Raw genomic sequence first — 15,684 nt, 5'->3', positions numbered from 1 at the left:
AGGTACCTACTTGAACTCTATAAGGTTTCAATATTAGGTACATTTGAGTCTTAAATGTAACATTCACCAATTTCAAATTAACTTTACACACATAATATACCTACCCATCTATCTTCATGATATAACTTAGTTATAATAAAATCAATGTTGTTGTTCATGATAATATGAGTATTTTTGATACAAATATTATGTTATTAATTTGTTCCTTTATCAACGAGTGAAATGGGTTCAGTACCTAAGACATCTTATGCACTGAACCAACCCAATCGAACGAAGGATATTCAGCGTTTGCCTTTTCTCATTGGCCCTGGGAGACACATCCACATACCGACCGAACGAATGCCAACGAAGGATGGTAAATGATCGTTGGCGCCCGTTCCGGCTCCAATTCGCACCATAATGGACGACGACGAAATAATATAATTATTCCTAGTTTATAAAAGAAAAATATATCGAAGGACTATATCGTCCGATGACAACCAAAACTCACTTATTACCACAAGTTCAAAGCCATAGTGGTATTAGTACCAAAATAAGGTTGCTTTTTGTTTAATTATTTTTTTTGTAATGAGTTTTGGTTGTCACCTGATGATATTTATACCGGATAGTATTTATAGTCTACTGTTGTGTCAAAAAGAATGCATTTAACGTTAATACCTTTTCCTTTTGGTAGATATAATTTATGTATATGTATAGTGTAGTGTGTAGTTTCCTTTTGTAGTGTTTTTCCTGGCAGCTGGTATATACAATTTTGGCACGTAGGGTAGGTTTATGGTTAACTCCGACACTGTCGATAATCTATAACTGAATTTTATACAATTTCATTCGTTAAAGTTTATAAAATACTTACATAGGTACACCTATGACTGAAATTTAATAAGATACTCGGCTTGTCAAATCAACCAACCTCAGCCTCTTAGAGAGCTAATAATATCTATCTATATTAACTTTCTCAACGTGCAATCTAATGTTTTGGGAAGTAGGTAACTGTGTAATAGGGCGAATCAACAACTTCGTGTCGCTCGTGGCCATGGTTACGTTCTCACGTCAATTCAACAAACGTGCATTTCTCTGGTGGTTATGTAAGCTTTTTCCACTAGGGGCCTCTAATGAGAATGTTAGTAGGTAGAACGTGATACAAAATGTATTCTAAGAAACGTTGCTACTGTTGTCACGGAAGTACATCCATATATGAAGCACGTCTCTAAACAGCTGCTAACTTAGAAACAAACTTTATTAGACCAGGATCTCTAGAACTGTGTCGTATGCATAATTAGTAGACCGCAGTTTGACTTCTGATCCTTAATTGTAGTGGTGCTCCTAGGCTTCTAGAAACCCGATGTTGCCGGGCTGAAAAGTGGTGCCGTTACCCCCACCAGCCCTTCGAATTTCCCCCTTACAATTCCCATACAATCGCCATCGAAATAAAACACACTTTTTTATAAATCGGACTTATTTGAGATGTATAGATGACGCGGTGGTTTAGTTTATTTTGTGGTAACTGATGGCAAGTTATTAGACTAAAAACAAAAGACACACTGCCTAACAGATGAGTAAGAAATGATGACAACTATGGGGACGGCAGACGTACACAACCATAACACCGGCGAAAGTGAATCACATATTTAGTGTGGAAAGCCAATATTCTTAGTATAAAAAGGCGGCTAGTTTGAAAAATGTAGGCGCGAAAGGTCGGCTCTCATACAATTTTTGGATTTCGCGGTTTTTTCTACTGACAAGTTGGTTTGCCGGCCGTCTATTAGACCTTTACAATGGATGCCGGCTTTGCCGAATCTATTACATGATCGTAAGAGATTATAGTAAAATACGAGTCGTGGCGTGAGTATAAGCAAGGTTGATAGAAAATTCAACGCATGGGCAAAATAGTTAAAGTCAATGTGGTGCTTCACCGTCTATTTAAGATCATCTATTCATAGGCTCATATACATAGGCTCTACATACTTATAACTGATTTTGTTTTGAACGTTTCTCCGTCAATCGTTTTTCTATTTTGAAAGCCACAGATATACAATCTACTCTAACTAATCCACATAAGTAGTTACACATAGTTTCTTTTTTTTACCAGGTAGCTGCCTATTCTACTTAAATCAGCAATAGTTACTCTTTTGCTTTGGTTTGCTTGCTGCAAATGTGTTAGGACTTATCATAAGAGATTGCTTAGAAACAAATATACGAGAAATCCCTGTTTTTAAAAATAACTAACGCAATAACCAACAACTTCAAAAGATTAAAATTATTCAGCATAAAAAAGTACTAACTAAAGACACTAGACGCTATGGAGGGTTAAATGTTACCTTACAACAGTTACAACATGTTTTTAAATTTTCAGTTATTTATTTTAGCGCCTTAGTTCCATTATATGAAGAAACTATAAAGTTCATTATAGCAGTAAGGCCAATTTGGAGAAGAGCGTGTATAAGGGAAGACCGTCTACAAACTGTTTAGTCGCTTTTCACTCTTGCGTTTATACACATCATGTCAATTCGAGTTTTAGTTATTCGCTATATGTAATTCCGATATCTCTCCGATCAAAAATGTCACTTTTGACATTGACAAATCAGTAGTTGATAGCGGAAACAGATCGAGTAACTAAAACTCGAATTGGCCTGATACATATGGTGGGTGAAGCAGGAGCGAAGCTCTCCCTTTCTGACTTTGTCTGAACGACGGACTTAAGTAGGTATACAAGAACAAGGGTTCTGCCCTATGCTCGTCTACCAACCACACAGTAAATTCGGTCTTACCCACATTGACCTTAACCAATCATCTAATAAGTGTAAGTAGTTTTACTAGATGCCATAGCATTGTAGTTAACACCAATTTGTTATTAATTATCTACTTCGAGTATTAAAATATAGTAACTAGATAGAAATTGACATATCTGTCAAAATAAGTAAATCAAACCCTCGCTAGAAGATTCGTAAACCAGATCTAAAACATTTTTAGACTCGCATTTCTTTTTACCTTTTACTTTACCCTTCAATTGGCCAAAAACTTGGATGGTTGTCAGTTCAAGCATCCTTGGAGCTCAATAATGTCAAGTGTAAGGCTTGAGGGGACGCTCGAAGCGGAGCGTTCGGCGGGGCGTGCAGCGTGGCGTCGGGCTCACAAGTAATTTGAGCAGCGTGCACTAAGGCCGCTCCTATACGCTTGCATTTGTTTAACATGCACGCCGCACGCCCCGCCCCGCTGCACGCACAACTCGAGCGTCCACTCAGGCCTTACACTTAAGGATTCAGTAGGCACAGGAGCGCCGCGACAGTACCTCGCCTGGAACTCTCTAACGAATACAGTTAGATAAGACGGGTCGTGGCGATGCTCCTGTGTTATTATATAGCTAATACTAAGGACACTCTAAGCACGAAGAATTTCGTACATTGAGCCGTTTGTTCCTGACTCGCTCGCACAGTGGAATTGACCGCCGGCATCATGGGCGGGACAGCAATATAATTACGCGTGTGCGATAGAGACAGGAACAGGTTGGTCAATGTACGACATTCTCCGAGCTTATCGTCTTCAGAAAAAGATGAGTAGTCTATCTCGCTCGCGAGATACTGTCGCGGCGCTTCTGTGCTGAGCCTACTGTTCCAGAAAAAAAATGAAAAAAGACGGTTAGAGGTAATCACGGGCCTCCCGATTCCCGTTGCCAATGTAAGGGTTAAATTCAGGCGAAGTAAGGAACAAAATACCTTATTGCATAAGGGCTCATTTAGACGGCGCGCGAACTCGTATACGATTTTAGTTACATTGAGGATCATTGAGGTTTCATCAATTCAGCCGATCGATCAAATGACGAATTGTAATCAAACTCGCATGCGAGTTCTCGTCCCGTCTATATGAGCCCCAAGTATTATAATGATACACAATTCAGTCCACATGTCGATTCTTCGTGCGAGATGCGTAGGCTTCGATCGCCTTTGCAAAGTATCTTAAATATCTTAATCTAAACTTCACTCATGTCATAGAGAAAAAAATACATAGAGTGCTCACTCCATACATCAGTTTTAGTACCAAAAAGACTATTAGCATGTAGCATCGAGTAGCGGAACTATCAGTACTGCTACTTGACAATAGATGTAGCACCGACCGGAAAGTCTTATGCTGTTGAGATAAGACTTTCCGGTCGGTGCTACATCTATTGTCAAGTAGCAGTACTGATAGTTCCGCTACTCGATGCTAGATGTAGACACTGAAATTAATAGTCTGAACTGATGTATGGAGTGAGCACTCTATGTATTTTTTTCTCTATGCTCATGTCCAGAATTATTTTGGTACAGTAACCTGCCTGCAGTTTGACATAAAATATGGTTCAAGCATATTTTTTACAAAAATATGAATGAGAACGCATGCCAAGTAAATAAAAGTAACCTTTCAACACACTTGCTCGTAATGTGGAATTTACTGAACCGCTTTTAGGCTCGTCATTCTAGCCGGCTGATTCGCAATTTCCTACTTTTCGTACTTGTATCGTAATGTACTATTAGTATTAAGCTATAAACAGTTGAAGGTGCGACGCAGTAATTTTATTACACGCCAGGAAAGGTCACTTCACTCTAATTCTGGACACCAGTGTGTGTATGACGCGTTATAAACACGATTATAACATTAGACGTTACTCTACATGGCGTAGTGGCACATTTATAATAAAAACATGCATTACATATTAGTTGTAATGTCAGAATATGATACAATTATAATAAAAAGTACCCTAATTGTGGCTATGGTAGATATAATTCATAAATTGAGGAGTATAAAAAACAATATTCACTTAACTATCATAAGCACCATAAAAAATAATCTTTGGGTTCAACTGGCAAGACATAAGATAATAAAATCACATTTAAACTTAATATTATTATAAAATAATACCTAAAACTAACATAAATTTCGTAGTGTCCTGTCCTGAGTATTTTGTGTGGCATATTAAATAATATTAATTATTATAATAGCTTGACTAAACAATGATATAATGTAAAACATACCGACAGCAACATTTGTATTATGTATGTCATATTTGTAATATAATAATAATATTTTACAGAAAAATGTGCGTATTTTAACATATTCACTACGGTTCATTTTAACATATTAATTTTGTATGGAATATGGGGCTCTTGGCACTGAAAGTGTAATATACATATTATATTTGATGCGTATAATGTATTGTATAGGTACATCTCTTTCTTTCATTTTTGCGCTACTGAGATGCATGATGTATGACATTGGTAAACGTAGACGTGCAAACGAAAGATAATTAAAGACAACACAAGAAGACAGTAATAGACAAATAAAAATAATTCACATAAAACTGTACTTCTACTACAGTCAAAGGAGTTTGAACCTTCTATACAGTAGTTACATTCCATTTTTAAAGTCGCAGGCGCGCGGGGCTTTGCCATTTAAATATAGCATTTAAGTACAGTACATAAGGTACGATTTCTCAAGACACGTCCCGACTTCCGCCTTTTCATGTGAATTTTAGGACAAAGATTATTCCCGTCCCGTTCATAAGAACCGAGTAGGTACCTCAGCATTTACCAAAATTTGTTTGAATCGTAATAATAGTTTTTTATGCTTTTGGTAAGTTTTTTATAAGTTACCATTTATGCCCTTCGCCGACTTGAGCGGGTGAGCGGGGTTATCGAGAAATAGCATGAACGTTGCCAACAGGCGCGCCCGCGTGCGGCGGTCTTACCCGCACCCGCGCCCGCGTGCGTCTGTCTTACCCGCACCCGCGCCCGCGTGCGGCGGTCTTACCCGCACCCGCGCCCGCGTGCGGCGGTCTTAACCGCACCCGCGCCCGCGTGCGGCGGTCTTACCCGCACCCGCGCCCGCGTGCGGCGGTCTTAACCGCACCCGCGCCCGCGTGCGGCGGTCTTACCCGCACCCGCGCCCGCGTGCGACGTGCGTACGCCCGCGAACTGCACAAGCACAAGTCGGCGAAGGCCCTTATTATTATCACTATAAACAATGTAAAGATTTTATGATCAACAAAAAAACGATGATACCTCGCCGCCGTTACGATCGGATCTGCTTCCCCTTTGGTTTCGAGACGTACATATAAATCTACTGTAAATAACCAAGAACGTAAGCAGGAGTCTCGCTGCTAATTTAAATACACAGACCGTCCCGACTACTAGACGGAGCAAATTAGACAACCGTCACCGCACAACCGCACATAAGCGGCGCATCCGTTGCGCCACTTGCGCCCACAATGGGGTTAGCAACTGACAAAGGTTTGCATAGATGGCGCCACTATAGCTTGCCCCTTTCTCTAGCATAGTTCTATGAGATTTGGCTTAAAGGGCTGGCATCCAACCATAAAATTCCATTAAAAAAAAAGATTTGACACAATTTTAGGGATTGACAGGGCAAGCTATGCTGGCGCCTTCTGCTAAATACTTTGACCGGCCGACCCCATTACGACCAGTACTCGTGTAAATTAAAAATATTCACAAAAAGTAAGCTTCCGGGTAATACCTGGGCACAGAATAAATAATAGTACTAAGTACAGAAGACTCACTCTCTAACAAAACGCGTCCGTTACGATCAGCACAGATATGGCCGCTAGGTGGCGACAGCGCCACGCGCGGCTTATGGCTTTCCCCAAAATTGGGGCCGAACGGATGTACTTTTAGCTACCTGTAGCAAAACGACGAAATCGCGGAGTGAGACACACCTGACCTGGGTTGTTATAGTATAAAATGACGTAGAATACAATACGTTGTGCTGCCAGGCGTGTCTCACTCCGCGATTTCGTCGCTTTGCTACAGGTAGCTAAAAGTACATCCGTTCGGCCCCAATTTTAGGGAAAGCCATAAGCCGCGCGTGGCGCTGTCGCCACCTAGCGGCCATATCTGTGCTGATTGTAACAGACGCGTTTTGTTAGAGAGTGAGTCTTCTATACTTAGTACTATTATTTATTCTGTGGTGCTGCTAGAATCGTAGCATTTCACAAGTAAAATTGCACTTGTGTGTGGTGACTCCGAGCTCTCTGTAAATGCTTCATAACGCGGTGTCTCAGTAGCCTGTGGTGGTTGTGCTTAAGAGCCAACAGGAGTGGTCATTTCTCCATACAAACGTACTTGACTGTTTCCTCCGTGGGTTTTGAAGCTAGAGCAATGATTTTTTCAACACAGATTAATATTGTCAATATCTGTGTCGGACCGTTTTGCTTTTTTTGATATTTTTGTTTTTTAAGGCGCTAGAGCCCTTCAAAAATGGCCAAAATGGCCTAATTGACTATGCCGCAATGAAAGGCGCGCTATTCAAAACTTATATCAATTAGCCAAAAAATCAAAACGGTCCGACACAGATAATGTCATAATCATTTAGATTTCCAAATTTGGTTACGATTGGTTAAGTTTTGGAGGAGGAAACGGTCGAGTACGAAACCTCGATTTTTGATATTTTTACGCAGGATTTTTCGCCTTGTCCTTATCGCACTAGTTTTAGGAGCCGCTTCCGTTAGCGAGACGGGTATATTTACCTAAAATATTTAAATCTTAGCTCCTGTTGGCTCTTAAATACCTTGCGTGAGAGAGTTCTCGAGCACGATGTGGAACTCGTCGAGCGGCTCTAGTATCTGGCGCAGGAAGGTGAGCAGGCCGCGCCTGCGCAGGAAGCTCTGCTCCTCGTACATGTCGCCGGTCGCGCGCGTCAGCGACATGGGCACCAGCATCCTGTGCAGCCAGTGCTCCCTGACAAACAACACATTATTAGGGTTCCGTACCCAAAGGGTAAAAACGGGACCCTATTACTAAGACTCCGCTGTCCGTCCGTCCGTCTGTCACCAGGCTGTATCTCACGAACCGTGATAGCTAGACAGTTGAAATTTTCACAGATGATGTATTTCTGTTGCCGCTATAACAACAAATACTAAAAACAGAATAAAATAAAGATTTAATCTCCCATACAACAAACGTGATTTTTGACCGAAGTTAAGCAACGTCGGGCGGGGTCAGTATTTGGATGGGTGACCGTTTTTTGCTTATTTTGCTCTATTTTTTGTTGATGGTGCGGAACCCTCCGTGCGCGAGTCCGACTCGCACTTGGCCGGTTTTCAATCTATACTTGGTCAACCAGATCTTGACAGTAGAAAAAGGCGACAAATTTGAAAAAGCGGCCAAGTGCGAGTCGGACTCGCCCATGAAGGGTTCCGTATTTAGGCGATTTATGACGTATTAAAAAAAAACTACTTACTAGATCTCGTTCAAACCAATTTTCGGTGGAAGTTTACATGGTAATGTACATCATATATTTTTTTTAGTTTTATCATTCTCTTATTTTAGAAGTTACAGGGGGGGGACACACATTTTACCACTTTGGAAGTGTCTGTCGCGCAAACTATTCAGTTTAGAAAAAAATGATATTAGAAACCTCAATATCATTTTTGAAGACCTATCCATAGATACCCCACACGTATGGGTTTGATGAAAAAAAAATTTTTGAGTTTCAGTTCGAAGTATGGGGAACCCCAAAAATTTATTGTTTTTTTTCTATTTTTGTGTGAAAATCTTAATGCGGTTCACAGAATACATCTACTTACCAAGTTTCAACAGTATAGTTCTTATAGTTTCGGAGAAAAGTGGCTGTGACATACGGACGGACAGACAGACGGACAGACGGACAGACGGACAGACGGACAGACAGACAGACATGACGAATCTATAAGGGTTCCGTTTTTTGCCATTTGGCTACGGAACCCTAAAAATGTAGGCGCGAAGGGATATCGTCCCATAGAAAATTTGAATTTCGCGCCTTTTTTTACTGACAATATTTGATTGACTAGCTATATCAATAAGTATTATGGGATAATCTTGACAAATCGACATAATCACACAGTAAGCTCAATAAGACTTGTGTTGTGGGTACGATATAATACAGCAGGATGTAACAATAAATAAAAATAAAAATAAAAATCATTTATTTCGGACCACAAAAAATCCATAATATGTTAGTCGAACATGTACATGCACAATAATAGTGGGGATCCGTTTAAGGGCAAATTCTGTATCGTGTTCTGTTTAGGAAAAAGTGTAACATAAACACTTTATGTAATCCGTCAATGGTTTTTTTGCCCGTCCGGATTAGCGAGGTCCTGCTGTAATATGTATAGTATAGGCCGCTCTATAGATCGAAGCGGCGCGATGCGACCTGCGGGTTCACCTACACCAAACCAAAATAAATGTACTCGCCAGTGAGGGGTAGAACATACGTAATCCAACTTATTGATACACCCCGTTATCTAATGCTCAGTTTGGGGGCAAGTGATGGGGCAGTTGCGATAATCAATATCGATAAAAAATTAAGTTGATTTACTCACTTAATAACATATAAATAGATCTGATTCATACTTAACAGAGCTCTGCTATAGTGTTTTTTAAAAATTGTTATGATATAAAAAACTTTTATTTATTTATTATACGTTTCATAATAAATTAACAATATTTTTTTCCATATTGCATGACATCAAACTTCGTCGCCTGCTTGTGAAAATCCATTTCAAAAATGAAAATGATTTTTCGACCTCGACAGATGTAACTGGCAAAAACTGTAATTTATTTAGTTTTTTTTCGTATTCCGTACCCCAAATATCCTTAAGTGTTTTATTTACAAGAATTTTATTTTAAACAACCCTTTATAGATAAATATGAATCGACCAATAATGTGGAGCAACATCACTATTTGCCCCCAAACTGAGCATTAGATAACGGGGTGTACTTATTGAATAATAAAGTTTTAAAATACCTGGCAACAACGGGTTTAACGCGATATAATTTATTTTTAACTTATCTGACGTTACAGCTGGGTTGTACCAGCTGTGGTCACGGATGACTGACGTCCCAGCAAAATGTTAACGGATATATGGGTAAACAACCCTAAACTAGCAGGTGCTGGTGCTGCTGGTGTACCGGCTCACCTCAGGCTCAGACAGATGAGCTGGAACTTGCCGTCCTTGCCCAGCGTGCGGCCGACGGAGCTGATCTCGTGCATGAGGTGGCAGTGGCAGGTGCTGGTGCTGGTGCTGGTGCTGGTGCTGCTGGTGGTGCTGCTGGTGGACCGGCTCACCTCAGGCTCAGACAGATGAGCTGGAACTTGCCGTCCTTGCCCAGCGTGCGGCCGACGGAGCTGATCTCGTGCATGAGGTGGCAGTGGCAGGTGCTGGTGCTGGTGCTGGTGCTGGTGCTGCTGGTGGTGCTGCTGGTGGACCGGCTCACCTCAGGCTCAGACAGATGAGCTGGAACTTGCCGTCCTTGCCCAGCGTGCGGCCGACGGAGCTGATCTCGTGCATGAGGTGGCAGTGGCAGGTGCTGGTGCTGGTGCTGGTGCTGCTGGTGGTGCTGCTGGTGGACCGGCTCACCTCAGGCTCAGACAGATGAGCTGGAACTTGCCGTCCTTGCCCAGCGTGCGGCCGACGGAGCTGATCTCGTGCATGAGGTGGCAGTGGCAGGTGCTGGTGCTGGTGCAGGTGCTGGTGCTGGTGCTGCTGGTGGACCGGCTCACCTCAGGCTCAGACAGATGAAGAGCTGGAACTTGCCGTCCTTGCCCAGCGTGCGGCCGACGGAGCTGATCTCGTGCATGAGGTGGCAGTGGCAGGTGCTGGTGCTGGTGCTGGTGCTGCTGGTGGTGCTGCTGGTGGACCGGCTCACCTCAGGCTCAGACAGATGAGCTGGAACTTGCCGTCCTTGCCCAGCGTGCGGCCGACGGAGCTGATCTCGTGCATGAGGTGGCAGTGGCAGGTGCTGGTGCTGGTGCTGGTGCTGCTGGTGGACCGGCTCACCTCAGGCTCAGACAGATGAAGAGCTGGAACTTGCCGTCCTTGCCCAGCGTGCGGCCGACGGAGCTGATCTCGTGCATGAGGTGGCAGTGGCAGGTGCTGGTGCTGGTGCTGGTGCTGGTGCTGCTGGTGGTGCTGCTGGTGGACCGGCTCACCTCAGGCTCAGACAGATGAGCTGGAACTTGCCGTCCTTGCCCAGCGTGCGGCCGACGGAGCTGATCTCGTGCATGAGGTGGCAGTGGCAGGTGCTGGTGCTGGTGCAGGTGCTGGTGCTGGTGCTGCTGGTGGACCGGCTCACCTCAGGCTCAGACAGATGAAGAGCTGGAACTTGCCGTCCTTGCCCAGCGTGCGGCCGACGGAGCTGATCTCGTGCATGAGGTGGCAGTGGCAGGTGCTGGTGCTGGTGCTGCTGGTGGACCGGCTCACCTCAGGCTCAGACAGATGAAGAGCTGGAACTTGCCGTCCTTGCCCAGCGTGCGGCCGACGGAGCTGATCTCGTGCATGAGGTGGCAGTGGCAGGTGCTGGTGCTGGTGCTGGTGCTGGTGCTGCTGGTGGTGCTGCTGGTGGACCGGCTCACCTCAGGCTCAGACAGATGAGCTGGAACTTGCCGTCCTTGCCCAGCGTGCGGCCGACGGAGCTGATCTCGTGCATGAGGTGGCAGTGGCAGGTGCTGGTGCTGGTGCAGGTGCTGGTGCTGGTGCTGCTGGTGGACCGGCTCACCTCAGGCTCAGACAGATGAAGAGCTGGAACTTGCCGTCCTTGCCCAGCGTGCGGCCGACGGAGCTGATCTCGTGCATGAGGTGGCAGTGGCAGGTGCTGGTGCTGGTGCTGCTGGTGGACCGGCTCACCTCAGGCTCAGACAGATGAAGAGCTGGAACTTGCCGTCCTTGCCCAGCGTGCGGCCGACGGAGCTGATCTCGTGCATGAGGTGGCAGTAGCAGCGCCAGATGGCGCGGTGCTCCTGGTCCTGGCGACAGTTGTACGCGACGCCGCACGCGCTCGCCTGCGCCTGTGGGCTCGGCTCGTCGCAGAGGCTCATCTTGAACTCGTCCTTCACTTTCGCTATAGTAAAAAAAAAATAAAAAAATACGGTAAAAACGCATTTATTCAGTTTGTTTTTAGGGTTCCGTACCCAAAGGGTAAAAACGGGACCCTATTACTAAGACTCCGCTGTCCGTCCGTCTGTCACCAGGCTGTATCTCACGAACCGTGATAGCTAGACAGTTGAAATTTTCACAGATGATGTATTTCTGTTGCCGCTATAACAACAAATACTAAAAACAGAATAAAATAAAGATTTAAGTGGGGCTCCCATACAACAAACGTGATTTTTGACCGAAGTTAAGCAACGTCGGGCGGGGTCAGTACTTGGATGGGTGACCGTTTTTTTGCTTGTTTTGCTCTATTTTTTGTTGATGGTGCGGAACCCTCCGTGCGCGAGTACGACTCGCACTTGGCCGATTTTTATTAAACCTAACCAAAAGAGACTTGAAGGAATTGTCCAAACTGACCAAAATAATCCCAAATGAACAAGTTCTTGCCGAAGAGGCGGCTGGACTTGAACCCGCAGAGGAAGGCTTGCTCCAAGCACTTGACGAGCCCATTCTCCCCGCACAGCAGAACACTCAGCGAGTTCGCGTCCTTGTCTCTTTTCGACTGATAGTGCCATTTCACTATCGCGTTCACGCAGTCACCTGGAAGTAGAAATTATTTGTATTTTTATTATTCTTGAAGGTTTGGTGGTCGTATCGGTCCGAAATACTGCAGGTGACAGTTCATTCCACAGTTTAGTCGTGCGAGGCGGAAAGTCGAGGACCGCCAATATAGACTAGGAATCCTCTAGACGGAGTTTAGAGCAATTATTTCATGAAACCGATGCTCCCAAAAATACGGGGGACGAGGTGAGCGAATCCCGTGTCGTGACCGGTCCGTTTAAAGACACGGGATCGACTCGAAGATGGAGTAAAATTACCGTATAAGTGGCAGAGGGGGCTAGTTACTATGCTCAGTCTAGAGGACGTCTTGTCTGTGACCGCCAACCATCAAAGTGAGCGGGGAAGATGGAAACGTCATCGCGTAGGGCAACGGCGGAGCGGAAAAAGCAGAGCGAGGCTAATATCTACGTAGGGCCGAGGAGTCGAGCCGATGTGGTGTGTCGTGGGTGGTGTGGGACGTAAAGACAAACACTATCTCTGGAGTATAGGTTTATTCTGATCTATGAATCTTATGCTAGGGTATATATATATAGGGTACATGTGAGGAGTGTGCGTGCACACCAGGGATGTTGCGAACATCCGCATCCGCATCCGCAACCGCGGAACTTCCGCATTATTTTCAACATCCGCATCTGCATCCGCATCCGCATTAAATCGATGCGGAGCTTATGCGGATGCGGATGTCGAACAAGTCGGTACAGGAACGTCTTAGCGGCGGCGTAAGTGCTAGGTAATTTCGTCATTACCTATAACGAAATCGTCTAGATCCAGAAAAGTCGGCCAAGTTACTGTTTATTAAATATAACGCACCTATATTCTTATTTCTTGCTCAAATACTAAACGTTTCGTTTTTTTTTTAAATAAAAAAATACAAAAAAAATGTAATATTTGACGTTTTCTAAGTACTTAATCTTGACATCCGCATCCGCATCCGCATCCGCGGATGTGAGCCTTTAAATATCCGCATCCGCATCCGCGGATGTCAAAAAATCTGCATCCGCAACATCCCTGGTGCACACTACACCGAAATACGCTGGCAGTCGACAGTTACAGTCGCCCCTCGTCGGACGCGAGAGAGAGAAGCCGGTACCGAGGTGCCCCCGTTCTTACAACCGTAGTCGGTTTCACCGACCGGTGATTATGCGGCAGGTAGCGTCGTCTCTGTCTCTGTCGCACAAAGGCGGCGGGCGGCGGGTGTGTGCGGAAGCGCCCCAGGGCGTCGAATTGTTTCTTCAGCTGGGTGTCTCGCGTAGGGACTTTTTGGCGTGCTTCTAAGTACCTTTTCTCAAAAATGGACGGCAAAGTCGACGTTGCCGGTTAAAAAATTGGTCGCGAAGCGCGTAGTTTATGGTCAGTCAAAAAATTAAAAAGTTAAATACATTGCAGTCTCGATTTCGGGACTGCAATGTTGCATACAAATTCCATTATTTAACGAGTTCCAAACTTTTTAAAAGTTGAAATGGCCATATCAAATGAAGGCATAGGTCCAATTAAACAGCCAAACAGATGATCAGCACTTATTATTATAATGTTGGTACCGTGACTATTTAGGTGTCTCAAATAGGTTGGCGTATTTTCAGCAGAAAAATACACTTCTTTTTTTTTTAAAGGCGGCAATGCAAATATTTTCAATGGTTTTACTTTCTTCTGTGATAATCAGACCGTAGCTCAGGTAAATAATTTATATTTCTTGCACCATTTTTGAGAAAAGCACTATATATGACTCGTCTGGAAGGCTACTTGCTGGTTTCAGATTCAATTAAACGGACTCCCAAGGTCGTCCGTTTAAAACGAATTTTCAGCCAGCAAGTAGCTACTTCCGAACCTCGACAATAATGTACTTTTTTTATAGCGCCCCCCGTTTCCGGTTTAAACACAATACTGAGGAGATTCTCCGAACGAACTTAATTCAAAGGCCGAAGACTACTGTGAAAAGGCAGCCGACCACTGACCGATCATGTGCTGGATGGTGGCGGTGGAGAGGTGGGTGGCGACGGCGGCGGGTGTGCGGGGGGTGCGGCCGCCGCGCAGGCGCGCCGCCACCAGCAGGCGCTCCGTGGAGCCGTCGTCCACGCCCGAGCCCAGCCAGCGGTGGCACGGGAACCTGCGCAACACACAGGTAACTAATCATCTCTCTATTGACTTATTACTAGTAGTTCGCCCCGAACTGAGAACTCGCGGTTCGCCAAAATGTTAGATCGTTATTTTAAAATTGTAAATTTAAAAACTATATTATAAATGTGTAAGCCGAGCACTTTCATTTGATACCAAACTCGACCATACTTTCTTGCAAAAAAGATGTCCAGAATAGCAAGACCCATCACAAATAGCTTTTTAGCCTTCTAAGCTCGTCTAGCTCAATCACCCCTTGATCGAGCCTGCTCATAATTTAATGACTAAAATATAATGCCCTCAACTACACGTTTACCCAATTTCATTTAAATTAGAACAAATTTACTTAAGTTATTGTGTATCAAACTATCCTCTGATAGTTCAGCTTAAAAACATCGAAATGCCGGGACGTGCCCCTAGCCAGCCGTGTGCTCCAAGTTGAATGTAAGAACTTCACTTCACTTCGCTTCGCTCGCTCGTTCGATTATTATTTTGGACATAGTATTCATTTTTATTTTTATTACTGTTAAAACTATCTGCCTTAGTTTAAGTTATGTCGTAGAAGTTGTATTTGACCATTGTACCTGACATTTGACTTAGTATTATTGTTTTGTTTTTCTGTTTGACTTAGGTATAGCTGTGTGTTTTATTATTTCTGTTTTCTGTATTGTTGCGATCTCTGTGTTTTTAAAAATTGTATTTGCATGCATTTCTGTGTTTTTTATGCAAATAAATGAAAAAAAAAAAATCGACGACAGGTAAATATTTATTTTTATTTTTATTTATTATATTTTAGAAACATACAGTCGTTTACAAACAGTACTTATATATACAATATTGCTTAAGTTTAGACCTAGAGTTTCATTTGTTACATAATATCAACAGTCTGGTTTTTTTTTTTACAATTTTTATTATATTATTTTTTACAATTTATATAAGATTACAATTTTAAATGTTACCCAAAACTAAACATTTGAGAGCGTAAAGAAAGGAAAAGATGCATTATTACCTAAAGAAAAGCACGTTTTAAAGTATTAGTGGAACAAGTAAATATA

At 43.5% G+C, this 15,684-nt stretch overlaps 1 protein-coding gene across 1 annotated transcript in view; it reads right to left on the bottom strand.

Annotated features, from left to right (window-relative positions):
- Positions 1-7,543: 7,543 nt before the first annotated feature.
- Positions 7,544-15,684, bottom strand: part of LOC134662339 (DENN domain-containing protein 5B) — a 65,099-nt gene continuing 56,958 nt past the window's right edge. Inside the window, exons 20-23 of the mRNA XM_063518529.1 lie at positions 14,470-14,621; positions 12,314-12,496; positions 11,651-11,864; positions 7,544-7,721 (exon numbers count right to left, since the gene is read on the bottom strand). Coding sequence (XP_063374599.1) covers positions 7,544-7,721; positions 11,651-11,864; positions 12,314-12,496; positions 14,470-14,621 — 727 coding nt within the window. The remainder of the gene's footprint in view (positions 7,722-11,650; positions 11,865-12,313; positions 12,497-14,469; positions 14,622-15,684) is intronic.

This window comes from Cydia amplana, chromosome 3 (assembly GCF_948474715.1).
Source record: "Cydia amplana chromosome 3, ilCydAmpl1.1, whole genome shotgun sequence".
Taxonomy (NCBI): domain Eukaryota; kingdom Metazoa; phylum Arthropoda; class Insecta; order Lepidoptera; family Tortricidae; genus Cydia; species Cydia amplana.
Note: the sequence above shows the minus strand (reverse complement) of the source record. Positions and strands in the feature narration are given on the sequence as shown.